General features: G+C 34.8%; 1 protein-coding gene across 4 annotated transcripts in view; it reads left to right on the plus strand.

Moving 5' to 3' along the window:
* LOC106100425 (teneurin-3) overlaps positions 1–15,910 on the plus strand; it is a 51,310-nt gene that overhangs the window by 5,176 nt on the left and 30,224 nt on the right. For 2 of the 4 annotated variants that reach the window (XM_013279269.1, XM_013279268.1), the window contains exons 2-3: positions 1,906–2,236; positions 9,854–9,913. In XM_013279269.1, coding sequence (XP_013134723.1) covers positions 2,109–2,236; positions 9,854–9,913 — 188 coding nt within the window. In that variant the 5' untranslated portion in view covers positions 1,906–2,108. Of the gene's footprint in view, positions 1–1,790; positions 2,237–9,853; positions 9,914–15,910 lie in introns of those variants that run through there. The other 2 variants (XM_013279267.1, XM_013279270.1) reach the window with 2 other exon arrangements.

Genomic DNA, 15,910 nt, shown 5'->3' on the forward strand with positions numbered 1-15,910 from the left:
AGTCGACTTCCCTTACGATTCTCAATTGCTGTAATCTCTTATTGATCTTTGCCATACTGCAATAAATAATCCTTAACACGACGTAACATGACGCTTAGCTGAGATATTTGAGTTCTATTCAATTTTAATATAGTGATTAAAGTCTTACCTTTACCAACTGGAGCAATGATTCATTTTATGTCTTTGCAATAGTTATTTGAAATGCCTTTATCTTTGATGTAAATTTACGACTTATCTTGTTATTTATTGACGTTATGAATAAGTACTTTAACATTTTATTAGTTAGTGTAAATAGGAAGAAAGGGTTAAATACCAATTCCCTTTGACATAATAGTGGTTAATGCAAAATAAAATATTTACTAAGTTTCATTAATAGAATTATCGTAGGTGCAGATTTTTGTCAAATTAATGTTTCGTTCATATTCAATATAACATTAGAGTCAATAAGAAATTCAAACTCACAATTTTGTATAATCCCTTGCGAATGTCGTCTTTTCTATGACCTTGAGCAAAGTTTCCCTTCGTTTGGGCTTTAAACTCCCTAATGTTTGTCGAAACATACTTAAATCTGTCAAGAGACGCTTAAATCAATTTATACAGGTACTCGGAGACACTTCGACATTGGCTGTATTTACTCGCTTGTAAATAACGTACATATGTATAGAAATTTGCGTAGATTCTTGGAAGTCGTATGGAAAACTCTAAGCTTCTTTTTTATATTCTCGTTCCTTACCCTTGTGAGATTATTCGAACCCATAGGATATGTTTTAACATAAGTTCTTTGCCTTATCTGTTTAAATCACGTTTTGTTTAATAAAAGTTGTACTTTCACTATTTACGTTAGTTTACTAAATCATAGTTTAAAAGGATTTCTCTAGATCGTAAATAAAAGGTTGTGTTAGGGTGACGCGATTTAAAAGTACACATTCCAGTGAAAAGGGTAACGGGTGCACGGGTTTGTCGTCGACAATATATGTGAGTGTAATTGTTTGACATGCAAAGCGCTGACTGAGATCAACCAGGCGCCCAGCACAGCTCGGGTTGGGGGAGCCAAGGACTATGATATGCAATTTACGTTAAGCCTACTCTACTCGCGGAGCACAAAAAAACAAGCGACAATACTGACGTTTTCTGAATATGTTTTTATGACTCAGAATTCAAATGTCAGCAAATGTCCCATTTCGGTACAATAATGTTTTTTTTTTTCGTTTGTAACAAAAGCACGGGATGAATACGTAATGCTGCGTATGACAAAGTTATTTTGCATGTTTAACATATGAATCTGAGTTATAGTGAGTTTTGCCCATGCTCTCTTCATATCGAATTTTCAAACAACGGTATGATTTAGTAATTGATTATTGAAAGAAAATACAACCATTTATGAAAAATCGGTTTACACCGCTTAGGATTAATTTATACTTTTTTTTTTGAAGCGGACTTTAATTGAAGTTTTTTTTTAATTTCAACGGAAGCTGTATGCTTAACGCTTTTCTTTAAAACTCTTAATCCTTAAAACCTCTCTATTCACACTTCGCACAATACGTTCTTCAAAATTCATAAATGTAACCGCATCACGCCGTTATACACATTCGAGCGGATCGAGCTTTTTTCATTCTGTTGCGTCAGGTCTATTACTTACATATTTTGTGTGCTTTGGTATTTTTTGTTCCCCGTCTAATAACTCGGCGAGCTTTTGTGGCACCTCGGCGCGGGCGCAAAAACTACAAAAGACGAAGGGTCGCGCTCTTGGTGCGGGACCGAGTCAAAGCTCGCTCGTCGCACGTCGCACGTCGCTAGCGTGCAGCGTGCTAGTCGGTCGGTATCACTCAACGGGGCAGGTCACATCGAGACGCGCGCCTCCACACATCGCGACGCGCTCACAAATAAATCTGTTTCCGATTAAAGTTACAATCCTGAATTGAATATGACGAACACGAACGATTAAGTGAATTAAGACTTTAAGTGGTGTTTAATTTAAGAACTGTATCAATGGATATTTTGTAGTGTAATAAGATGTGACAGAGGGGACGCGAAATAAGTGAGATGTTGACTGCCGTGGTCAATATCTAATCGTGCAGTGGACTAAGAAACTGGATACTATTGAAAAGATGACGATGAAATCGCTGAAGTACAGCGAAAGGGACGAGATGATGGAGGGCTTCAGCCCTGTTCCGCCGCCTCTGCCGCGGCGACAGCCTGTCAGAAATATCTACGCTGAGCCCTTCGTAGACCCGAGGTAAGTGATTTTTTATTATAGAAAAACATATTATCTACTCTCACACACAAAAGCTTGCTTTTAAACCGAAGTAATCACACCGTTTAGTTGATTTATTATTGTTTTTTTACTGTTTATCTTGATTGCAATGTTTTATTAGCTTTCTATCACATTCCACTAGCTGTTTATATTTCTAGATAACAAAAGATATTGTTGCGTTGCTTTGAACATTTATACGATACGACATAAATTATAGAAATCAAAAAAACATTAGGCAGCGGTAAGATAAAGCTTGTAGCAGTCATCGTTAAGCCATTCACGCACTAAATTACAAAGCTTTTGATAAAACCGAAGACTTTTAAAGCTCGACATGAAAACTCACGCTTTTGAACATACAAACCATAGGATACTGCTGAACTATTTTTAGATGTACATTAAATTGATAAAAATTCATGTTGTACTTGTATAGTTTAAAAATATTGTGGCAAATAGATGCCAGTTTATCAGTTCGAATAGGTGAATCAGTTGTATTTGTTTACCTTCACAACCCCAACTGTGTCCACCCTCTGTACTCGACAGCGTAGCGCTCCTCTAGGCAATAATAAAGAGCCCGAAGCCAGAAAACATCATATACCGCGACGCTATTGTAAATACAGACGGCATAGAAACCCCACAAACCTCCAAAGACCATCCAACATTATTATTAAAGAAACTTTCAGAATTAATTTTGCAGACCTTGTTGGGGTTCCCTTGGAGCCGAAATTGTAGTTATTAAAACATGTTCACGAACTTGTCTTGATCTATGTATATTATACGTCTTATTTTGGAACCCAAAAACAATTGAAGTATTCACTAGTGGTAATAAAATAGTAATGTATAAATTATACCACAAAAAGTGATTTAATTTTAGATGGTCCTTCAAAACCTTTAGAAGGAACATTGATTTCTTCTAAAGCGATTACATTGATTACTGTAGCTCTAATAGATACAATTGTATAGTAATACACAACACAAGAACGTGTTTTTAAAAAGTTACAAAAAATATGTTTATTCATTCTAGTATCGAATACAAAAGAGAATGACTGGCATTAATGTTACAATAATAAACAAGAGTATCAATACACTATACAGTTCAGATTATGTGGTAATAGCGGTGAACTAGATAGGGATAGAGCGGATGTGCGGTGCTATATTCCGCCATAAATCATATTTTTATACTTGGCCCGTGCCACATCGCCGGCGGCACACATTCGGCAGTTACTGCCATCTGCGACACCCCAATCGCCGCTCGGCTTAATTTGGACAGATACCGAGGGCAAATCCCTTATATTAATACAACACAAACTGATGCAAAATATCCGCATTATTGCCAAAAGAACACATTGTTCCCTTATTTCAGACCAAACGGTTCTTTTGTTATTTCTCTTTTTACCTTTCGTATTACATTACAAAGCGCAAATATAAAAGAATACTTTTGTAGCAAACAACATAGGAGATGGATTACAAAAAAGTTAGTTCTAAAAGTTTTTAAAATATTAAAGTAGATAATCTAAAAACACATCAGTTTATCAACCATAAATAAAATATACAAGTACATAATTGCTTACATCATACTGAAAGGGTAGACAAACATTCACAATTCAGCTTAGTTAATGATAGCAATTGGACACGCTAGTGCAGTGATCGATAACGGAAACTAAAAAATAGACTCCTCGCCGCTACGAGCTGTTTTATAAAGAATGTAATTTCCTTTACAACGTGCTAACAAGGCACAGCAAGTCAACTGCATATAGCGACGGTTAAGTGCACGCAACAATGGGCGGCAGATAGCATCGTTTGGCGCCCCTAAGTGTTCGGCGCGCTTCGCCGCACCAACAAATAAGGAAGTGCTGTAAAGTGCATGCCCTTACCTGTCCTATCATTAATACATTTATTTGGTGTAAACAAATACAAGCTGACAGTTAACTCTTTGGTTAGACACAGAAAATAAAGGTACATGTATACACTTGTATCAAATACAGTCATTGTATACCACTTGGAAATACAGAGATAAGAATAACATCGTAAGGTAAATTTCCCTTTAAATTGTAAATCATTGTTTTACTCTAAACTCGGAATAGTTATTGAGTAAATAAAAGTTGTTATTCAAAAAACCTTCGGAGGTACTTTCATAGTCAGCTATCCGTAGCGTTCAAGTTTGTGAATAATAAAACGGACTCTCAAAAGTTGAAAAGCAAACCAGATTCACGAAATCTTTTACATCGTATATTTTAACTTTCAAAATTTTGAAATATCTTTTGCCTTTGTAGAAATATTTCTTGAAATACAACCTGCTTATTGTTTATATTAATTTATTTAATATAATTAGCATATTTCTTAAATTTCTCCTTAACTTTTTAAATTTTAGTTTAAAAAACGATGGATGAGTTTTTTAATGTCCAGGACAGTATCGGCACCTGATTCTTAGAAGTCATTCTACATGATACTTTAAAGTTATATTTTTAAGTAATTAATTTTGTGCAATATTTTATACTGTGGTGCTATTCAGAAATCCAACCGCGAGGGTCTTAAATCCCGCAATACTTGTTCTGCCTTCAACTGAGGACTCCACGGTCAAATCTGTATACATAATTTCAAGCTAAATCTGTTTGAAGCAACAAAGGGACGAGCCGCAACTTCGATCCAAAATAAGAAATCGAATGTTGTTCTGCCTTAAATATGGTAATCCAAAAAATCGAGTAGACTAAAAGGAATTGGCGAATGAATACCTTATTCAAAAGGAGGATTGGAATAAATAAAATATTGAAGCACATATAAAGTTTACTTTGTACCCATTTACATTATTTCTTTAATGTAAGTTGTTATTTTAACTAAATTATAAACGTTAATAAATTATATTTGAACAAAGAATAAGTAACTAGATAAGTGTAACTCCATCTATTTCTTTTATTATATTCATCTATTATGTCCGGATAAATAATTTGTTTGAATAACCATAATTTTACTCTAATGTCAGTCTTATAAAGTACAAAATTAGATCAAAAGCGAATTTAAATGAAATTATCAAAGATGAATTAATTTGCTATCTTATCAAACTATAAAAAAACACAGACCTTATTTACCTTTACGCAATATCGAAAAGCTGTTCATTGATGTTGAAAAACATTATCAAACGCTAATGGAAATACGAGCAATGCCTTCCATTAAATCACGTGTATAATGGAGTAGCAAATACAGGCTTTGCAATCATTACCCACGCACTGGAATGATAAAGCTTGTCTAGTCAAGCCGCTAAACTAGTCCGTTGTTCGATTCAGACAGAACAGTAGTGATTAGGTAGTAATTGAAGATAGTTAGACGCTTCTAGTTTTGCGCAATATTGACAGCAAGCTTTCAATGGACCAGACTAGTCTTAAAGACCATTGGCTAAATAGTTTTCTTGACTGTAGATGCTTTGGGTTTTTAATTAAATTTTAAGATTGTGTTTATGTGGAAAAGAGAGATAGTATCTCTTTGAGACAAAATTAAGTTAAATTAACAACATGTTTTTGAAGTTATTTTACGTGATACTGTACCTAAGTCAATTTATCTGATGTCATAAAGAGTAACTTTGTACATCATATTTATTGGTTTTCTTTAAAAATAAATTAAATTTTATATATAAACTTTAACGACGAGCTTAAAGAGTTTTTTAAAAAAATATCAGTGGATAACGAACAGACAAAACCTCTTATCCCCTCGCTACTTGACTAAAACACTTGATTCTATTTAGATTCTTAAAAATATCGCCACTACAAGCATTCTTCTCTCAGTTAAACGAAGTATTGCTATCTCTCTCACACCGCTTACATTTAATAAGTTAAGTTTTCTCCCTAATGCTTTTCAACGGCTTAACACAGTTATCGATTGTTCTGAAGCAGAGCCCATCTTTTTATTAATAGGCCGAATAATTAGAGGAAACGCCCCATCAAGGCAGCGCCGTGCCGAGCTCTTATGCGCACGATAAAAGGGGCAGAGATGTACCGACACCGCTCACTACAAACCACGCACTGGTCGCCACAGGAAATTCAATTATCTTCTTTCAACATTAATGCACAATATCGACACAATCATTTCATTTAGCTGAATCTTGCCGCTTCAATCGTTCATAATTGCCTCCATCGAGCTTCACGATTACGTCGAGACATCTGGTCTTTGTTAGTGTCGCCCACTACAAGAATTGTATACTAAACTTTGAAATATATAGTTCATTAATGTCTCATAAAACTTTAATAAACTTGGTTTACAGCTGTAATATTATTTATATATTGCTATGTTACAAATTGGTAATATTGAGAAAGCAATAAGTGGTTTAATTAAGAGGTAAAATAATCATCTAATAACGTTTTGATTGCTATGAATCGTTTTCTAACTTTAGCTGTAGTTAGAAGTTTGCTATATACTGCCTCACATGCTTTTTGTAAGTTTCGACGCTACGAAATACACGTGTGTTTCTATTTTCGGTTTGGAATTTTTAGTACAGATTTATTAGCTACTCGGCGTTGAGTGAACGGGAAGGAAACCTGCGCATCGGGAAAGATATTCGGAAGCGTGTATTATGTCCATTCTGGAGCTCAGCCGCCCTACATTTCGAATATTTCTATTGTGAATAAAGGCTTGTGATCTGTAACGGGACGTTGAACTATATTTTATGCAGAAATTTTTATCATGGAAAATACAAACTGTTGCATAAAGGATATTTTCTACAAGCGTATAAAATGTTAAGTAATTAATTTTTACGTAACAACAGAAACAATTTGTACTTTGTTTTTCATAGCCAAAAGGTATATTAAATAAAAACTTTAATTTCAAGAAAATTTAACAAATGATTGTTCTTTGCCTACTAGGTTTTAAGGACAATGTTGTTTTTTTGTTTAAAAAAAAAGTATGATGTAAACAAACTCGCTCGGATTGCCTTCAAAATAATCATAAAAGCGTGACGTTGTGTTTAAGGCAAAGGATAATCCAGGATTGTATACAACTACCCCGCTGTCACAAAGTTGGACATAAATCTTTCAAGTTGACATCGATCGACAGCGTACTGCGTTCCGAAGCTATCAGCTAGTTGTGTGTTTGTGTACAGCACACACGCACATACACACACGCTAACAAAACCAACCAAACCCTTGCTTATCTTCTTATGGTAGTAAACAAACCACTTTCGTTTGAATAATTCACTCGTGGAGGTGAGGCCTCGTGAATACAATGACGATACTGTAATAGTTTCCGTTTTGAATAAGAGATGCCTATTGTCTCCATCCAATATTGATTGGGTTCGTCTCTATGCGCTACTGATGCCAGCTTTTGTAATCGTCTTCCGTTCGAACATTGTTTAAGATTTTCGTGTCGAATATTCAACTAAGTCCCGCAATAGATAAATATGTATGATGTTGCAGGCCTCTCCGGACAAATCAATTTTTAAACTTCTCTTTACATTATTATTTATGTATTCAAACAACCTTTTTTAAAGAAATAATCGTAATTTATGTCGTTTTATTCTCGGATAAGTCAGCTTTACAATTCAGCTTTTACATTATCGATAATTTACTGTTAAAAATGAACAGTTTTAACATAAGAGTACGGATAATAAATTACTTTCATTTATATGTCAAAAGGTCAATGAAATACAATAACAAAGAATAAAGAAGAAATAGACGTGTCATTTGCTTTAATTTCATATAAAATGCCATTTCTAGTCAATTTGTTGGGTGTTCCTAACTACAAGCTTCGAGCACCTAGTATCCATTTATAAAACAAATGAAGACTAGGTCCTCCTAACTAGCCTACTATTACTGATATCAGAATGAAAAATCTCATCCTTAAGTATCTAAGGTCATTGAACGCATTCTTAGAAAATAATGAAGTTCTAAATATAGGATGTAATATTTGTGTATGACAGGCGACGCATACTCAATGTGTGGCGGTGTCACGTCAGTATCTATCACAGGAATCAACGCGCGGGATATTTCGGTGGTCCTGGCACATGGTAGATCAGCACCGGACGCTTATCGGCACGGGGTATTTTAGCTTAACCCGTTTCAAAAATAAACAAACAGCCCTGCCGACCGAATAAATACAAACCTCGCTTTGACACCGCCTCCTATAAATAACTGTAATGAATAGGCGGTTGGCATGACCGCGGTAATATGTAATGTCGACATCCTCGCTTGGATTTATTTCGTTCCTAATTTGAATATTTATGTATCAGAAGTCCATACGCAGTCTTACTCCGCGTCGTGTAAACAAACAGTCCTAAAAGCTGCGTCGTAAAAAAGCGGTCACGAAACGATCCCATGAATTAATCTAATTCCGGGGTACTGGGTTACATGGGGAAGCACAATACATCACGGAGGAAGTTAATATCCTATGTAAGTGACTATTTAATCCGCTAGAATTTGTAGCTTTAATAAATCAAATTTTAGATTACAGTTTTTAATTTTATGATATTAAAATTTAGCAAAAAAAAAAGGTTAGAATAAAATACATGTGTTACTTATTCATCTCCGTATTTAGTAATCTTGAATGAGACATCTTTACGAAACGTTGCAAATCATGTTTTAATGATAACCAATACAAATTCCTGTTGGTTTCAAGCATAACAATTCCATTCGGACTCGCGTGAATATATATTCAATTATAAATCTTGCTATTTATTCCTTTTCAAAATTAGGTACGGAATTATTGTAGATAAATAAAATAATACTATTGAAAACATGGCAAAGGCAATAATGATAACATTACTTAAACTTTGAGCATTCACTAAAAGGAAACAAATCAAGAAGTAAACGTATCAACGCATAACGATAAACTTATAGTGGATGAACATTTAAACTCCAACAAACAAGCTAATATTTGATAACAATTTTGTATCCAATATTGGTCGCGTGTTTTTACCATACAGTTCCATTTTCCGTGCATGTCATCCAAAGGGCGGACCACACAGGATGGATCCATTTGTCTAAGTTCCATACTCGAAAGATAACAAACGCGCTGCACGCTCTCCGCTGCACTTATCTAAACACTCGGCCCGTAGAGAACACAAACAAAGCTTCGCCCTAACTTACTTTTTTACCACGAAACGCCTTTTCTTTTTACCCTTCAGGAGTTCGCGGTACCGCGTGCCTCGCGTGTCGAGTGCCTTTGTTTCTGTCCGGAAATTCATGCATTTTGCCGCAATGTGCAGTTAAGGGAAGACACATAGGTACGATACCAGGGAATGTCTTTTTGTTGTTTTATTTACGACCGTAGCAAGCACGGCGCACAGGTTAAAAATAAAATACGTTAAAAGAGCAACGGCACAATTGCGATTTACACATTACTTAAGGGAATTTAAACAAAAAAAAAACAACTTAAAAAAGCAAGCACATCACATCATTGAAATGAATCTCAATTGAACATTTAAAAGCTTAAAAGTCGCTACACAATTTAAAAAAGACAAAGTTAAATTAACAGTCTGATTTTTTTTCGGTGCATAAACAAAAAGTTACTTTTACATACTACACTAACTACATACCTACTTGTAGTAAAAACAACCACACTGACAAGTACCTGAGAAAAACGTTGGAAATTATTCTAATAACAGTTTTGGTCTTGTCCAAGGTACACGTCATCGGGCGTGACTAACGAATGGCTCGCCCTACAGACCCTAAATTCCGAGTCGTAAGTATCAGTGACATCTACAGAGCCGGCACAGACGAACATTACCATAACTCCATCCGACCCATAAACGTAATTAGAGACACCAATAACATCCAAACGCTCTGAGATATATTAATCTGTTTTCATTCTTAAGGGTTGACGATTCGAAGGGAACGTTAAATATGAATACCTAACGTATTACGATCTATTAAATCTTATAACGATTATCTTGAATTTTAGTTACGATATCATCAGAATTCAAAATATTTTAAATATTACATTTACAAAGATTTAAATATTATACTTCTAAAACCATTTATAATAATTTTGATTCTACGATTACCCTTTTCTTATTAATACCAGTTTTATGTCTTGTAATAGTCAAATTCCATTAAATATTATTGAGTATTAGAGGGCGTTACAGTCGTTACCTTTGTAAATATTCAACGACCGAGCTGAAAGACCCTTTTTTCACTAGCGCAACTAACAGTGCGTCTCTGGCAGTGTACGACTAATGATTCTATGAGCGATATACTAGTAATAATATGTGTCATGGTCTGATGTTAGAATAACCAGAATTACTAGTTGCTTAGTGAAAAAGATCTCTAATCTTCGCAATTCAACCGATGCTTAGAAGGTGACCAATGGCCTAATATCATTCAGCGGGACCCAATGGAGTGTGCAGACTTTGGAAAACCTTACAATAGAATGGAGTTTATTTGAAGACCTCGACGACAACCAATTTTTAAACAAACACACACAATAATTTTCTAACTAACCAATTAAGATAGTCATGTCATCAAATTTCTTATGTAAACTATAGTCATGCAAATAAAACTGTTACGCAATTACTTGTAAAATATTTAAAATGTTTTTTTTTTTTCATTAAAGAATGTTCATTCCATTTTCGGTAATTTTAATGTGTTAAATGAAATTTTCGAAATTGAATTTTGGTCCGATACGAGGGTGAACCATATTCGTTCGTGACTCCGTATAATATAGATACATTACAAGAATCAATTACCAATTAATTGAAAACAAACCGTCTGTGCTAACCGCACACCCGTTGTTATAATAACCGTCAAAAATATCAGAAGGGCGTTTTCATTTGGGAAATTATTTTAGGTAATAAATTGCGGGTTCATCAAATGGTTCGTTTTAATGCTGAAATCGAAACTGTGCGTGCTTCAGTGATAAAATATAACAAGTCCGTTACGCTTCGTACTAAATTTCATGAGCCATGCAAAAATTGATATGAGACAAAATGTGAAGAGGGCTTGATCAGATAGGGGATTTATAATGTGGGATACGGGTAGTGTAGTGTGAACCCTGCTATTTATTTGATATCGTTCTAAATAATACTTTCGAACAAAATAGTATATAAACATTAACCAGTAAAATATCTTTATTTATAATTATAAAACAACATGAAATACAATTTCAAGTAAGATTGATCAGTGAATATATATTAACTTAGTAGAGACGTGTTTTCTTTGTGTATAAAAGGACTTTTAGTTATTTTAATAAACTGATATATTGAATGTTATTTTAGAAAAATCTCATTTAATTTCTTGAGTTTATATTTCACTCTGTTCCAAGTCCCACACTTAGCTCCCGTATCGTCAATACACGACACGGCAATTTTCTCGTAATGAGCCACCGTCAGTAGAGTACAATTTCTACGTTCACTTTATTTTTACGAGTGTCTTCAACTCGATATGAGACTTCTTACTGCATTTTTATTGTAATACAAGCTTAGTTTTGAATGTCAACATCATTATATACGGACGATAAAGTTTTATTAGCTCCACTGTGACATCGAGTGGGGAATACGTCTGAATTATACGAACCTAAATTACGTATACTAAAATTTCGTACACTAAAATGAAGTCAGTCAGCATTGGGAATTCAAATGAGATAAAGCAGCGCTAATGTCTTATTGATCGCTGTGAAATGGATCTTATTTGTCATTCATTAAGCCCAGATCGAAGAGATGCTGGTAATGGGCCCATTTATATCTTTAGGTAAGACTGCGGGGGAAATAATGAAGTCCATTACGATTAATTCAAAAGATTTCTTATACATAGTATTGACTAAACGACGCTTGACCTCCATCCCGCCTGATGGTTAGTGATAATGAGCTCTACGAGGATATTGGAAGGGCAAAAAGGCGTGAAGGAATGGAACAAATTGGTATCACTTAGATAGTATTTTCTGTCGATGGTATACACAATCCATACAATACACACTAGATTTTAAACTTAATTTACTTCATAAAAAATTACAGATTTTAGTCAAAGTGTGTTATAAGCACATGACAGCTAATAGAGAATTTTTTTTCCTTCCGCTATATTCGAATAATGTAAACAAACCAAAATTGAAAATGTTTTCTCGACCCGTATCAGATATGTCAAAAAGCTAAAGCGATCCATTATCGTTCGATGCGTCCTGGTGGGAGGGATGGAATGTGATAAAATTTTTCAATCAGGCAACCGCCGAAAAATATTTACTGTGTAACCCGAGGCAGCAGAGTAGAGGACAATATTGTGGAGCGGTGCGCGATAGGCGAGCGCCCGCGGCGTCGGCACCGGCCCTCTTTCTCCTCTTTGTGCCTCTGTCGAAATAATATTGAACCGGGGTGAAATACGACCGGCCAGGGGCGCCGCCGCCGCCTGCGAAACGTTTTTCCGTATCGCTGAACAATGCCGAACGTTTACTTTAAGACTTGCAATTCTCACTGCGACGAAACAGGTTAATGGATATCTATTGTTGGATCAAATCGTTTTGATAACTTTGCCCAAGTATTTTTTATTTTCTGTAGTATGTAGTTTACTTTTTACCAGAGAAAAAACTGAATACGCTTAAGGGACATTCCTGCATTATAATTAACAAGTGAGTAGTAGTTCTTGACTTGAGTGAGACGAGATTAAGGGTTGCTTTCTTGACTTCTAAGATTAGGGGAATGTGGATGCTACTTTTTATATTTATTTAACTCTCTTAAATCTCTCCTCCTTACAGATTGAATCTATGTACCTACATTTTATAGTTTTCTATGTTACAAGTAACCGTACAGAAACATTCAATAAATAATTGTCACGTAAATCTAACCGTTAGTTGTTGCAATTGGCCGGCGAACCCCTGCCACGCAGGCGCTGTTGATCTAATGGAAAATTTATCACTATCTGCGCGTGAGCACAATTATTTAGACGCGGATCCCGCGGTCTAGGCCGGCCGGTAATTGGCCGCTTATTCTGTATCGCGTCCATTCATTTGAAGCGATAAAGCTGCCGGAGGCAACATGGTGGTAGCCCGATGCCACCAGATATCATAGTGAGATAACAATATTTAGTGCGACGCTGTAAATATGAAATACCGCAACCATTGAATAATTTAAGGCTCGTTATTTAAAGTGATTTATAACGAGCGATCGATATCGGTTCGCGTTTTAAAAGTATAATAGATGTAGATAACTGCAACGTACAAACTTGTAGCTTAACGTTAAGGTGAATAGTTTTCAAAGACAGTTTCAGCTTCGATTTTTAAACGTTTATTTTTTGAACCAAATATTTTAAAAAACCCAAGTTAAAAATTTATGTGGAATTAATATTGAAACTCTGTTATTGAAAATGGAAGTGTCATTAAAGGTTTTCAAACATCAAAGCTTTAAATTTCTATAACACATCTTTAGCGACTACGTAATAAGCTTCTAAGATGATGTATTTCCGAGAAAATTATATTTGCTAAATTTAAGCGAGCGGTCGCGGAGCAGGCACGAGCCACTCTCCCATTCATGAATCAACTTCAGCATTACCTAACGTGCCCCGAGCTAAAACAAACATCAGGCCCATGAGAGTTATTAATAAGGAGGGAGTTCAACGTTTTCGAGAGTGCAACGTACAGAGAACCCTTCGACACAACTCCGCTCAAATGCAAATTTATCAAGGAATATATCATGTCACGCATTCGTTAATATCCGCCTAATGGAAATAAACCATTGAACTGTATACCTGAATAAATTCCATAAATACAAAGAATAACACAAAAAGCAACGCAAAACAATATACGCACGACCTAATAAATAATATTTGTATGTAACGTAATAAACCAGGAATTTCCCACGAGGAAAAACATGATAGAGAAAGTAATTCCCTTACAAATGTCACAACTCAATGTTTATACGCTTGTACGTTTTAGTTCGCTTCGTTACTAAAGTCTGTATACACTTTGATGTTTTGTAACTTCGTGTTACATCGAAAGGGCTATAAATATTCGATTCTTAAAAATTACTCAGCTATTAACTGGTAAAAAAAATATTCCGAGAATAAGATTCCATTTAAAAGGTCATTATGACTAATGTATTTTGGTAATCAGTTGGGTGTGATCGTGGACGGCACGGCTCCGCCCAACTTCATTTTTATCCCATTCTTTTTTAATCCTATAATAACATGCGGACGTTTTTTAAAATAAAACGATTATACATGGATAGCAAAGACATGAGTTAAGTGTATGAAAGTGCTAATTATTGGATTTAGTTATATATTTATCGCGATTATTATATTACTAGCAGTTCCCATGCGGCTTCATCCGCATGAAGTTATGAAAATTTTAATCTATTGTTTACATTTGTCAAATTATCAATAGCGAATGTCAAAATCAACAACCTTGACAGTCTTGCTTCCTTGATGTTGGCAGCAACTTATGGTCTCTTTCCCACATTAGGGTTTTTATCTAAAATATTTTTTAAACTGTATGTTTAATGGCGTAAAATATATAGCCTAAAGCGTGACGTAAGTGTAGAGTTTTTTTTTATTAAAAACAGAGTTATTCAAAAATATGCTGTAATTGCTGACATCTTAGGCAACAAAGAAGTGTGTGTTTACGCTTTATTACATTAGTATAGATTTACTAGTGGCCTTAAACATATGAAAGACTACATTATAAAGATATGTAATAATGTTTGCTCTATATCACGAGTTAATTAATAAGAGTTTATTTACTTTACGCGTACATAAATAAAAGTTATTTTTATATTACAATTAAAAATTACATAGTTAAAGTAATATTTTATTTTCATACCGATATTTCAATTCAAAGTAAACTCGGAGATGAACCAGTAAACGAAAAATAAACAATACCCGATCTGTTATTCAATTTTTTTCCATTGCAAATCTGGAGTTTTTCCCAAGCGTACGCTTCGACAGTATTTGATCAAAGAAACACTGGCTCGTGGAAAAATATAACTGGACTGGTCGTGTATTTTCAATCCTTTTTTACTCGAATCATCTTTCTGTATAAACTGGGCCAACGATGTTTTTTAAAGTTTATTAAATACAGAGTAAAATTAATTTTAAATATCACGCTTATTTTTGATCAGTGAATTAAATGTAGTTTAAATAAATTAACTATAAAAACCTTTGTCATTAACGTATTTACATCTTTCTTAAAAAAAAAAGTTTAACTTCAACCATAGTTTTCGTTTATTGTTATCTGTCGTTCGATGACCTGTGGTGCGATACTTGAGACGTACACTCAAGGAATAGCGGATACCGATCGCAATCTCTGCCTACTCTAGCAATCCTAGATTAGCATTTTAACGGGCCTCAACGATAATTTTATTCTGCCCCTGGTACAACGCAAATGTCGGTGGAGGAAATTGGCAGAACGGGTCCGCTATTGTTATACATTACGTTTTAAATTGGGGGCTTTCTTAAATTTACACCCATGACTTGCAGCGCAGGGGTCGTCGGAACCGCCATCGATTGATTTATACGCCGTCGTATCCTCAGTTATTTGGTCGCACATGTCGCTGTTAACGTAAAAGAATGCCATTATTTAAATTTATTTCTCGATACTCGTGTTTAGCGATGTCGCATTGTTGAATGCGAAAGTACGACGGCTACACGTAATATAAAATGTTTCTGTAATGTTAAACGTTAACGCGAATACTTGTAAAATCTTTTAAAGTATTTAATGGATATGTGTTGTATTTTTCAAAAGTCTGAAAAGTCGGAAGTCTGT

Source organism: Papilio polytes, unplaced genomic scaffold (assembly GCF_000836215.1).
Source record: "Papilio polytes unplaced genomic scaffold, Ppol_1.0 DF824047.1, whole genome shotgun sequence".
In the NCBI taxonomy this organism is placed as follows: domain Eukaryota; kingdom Metazoa; phylum Arthropoda; class Insecta; order Lepidoptera; family Papilionidae; genus Papilio; species Papilio polytes.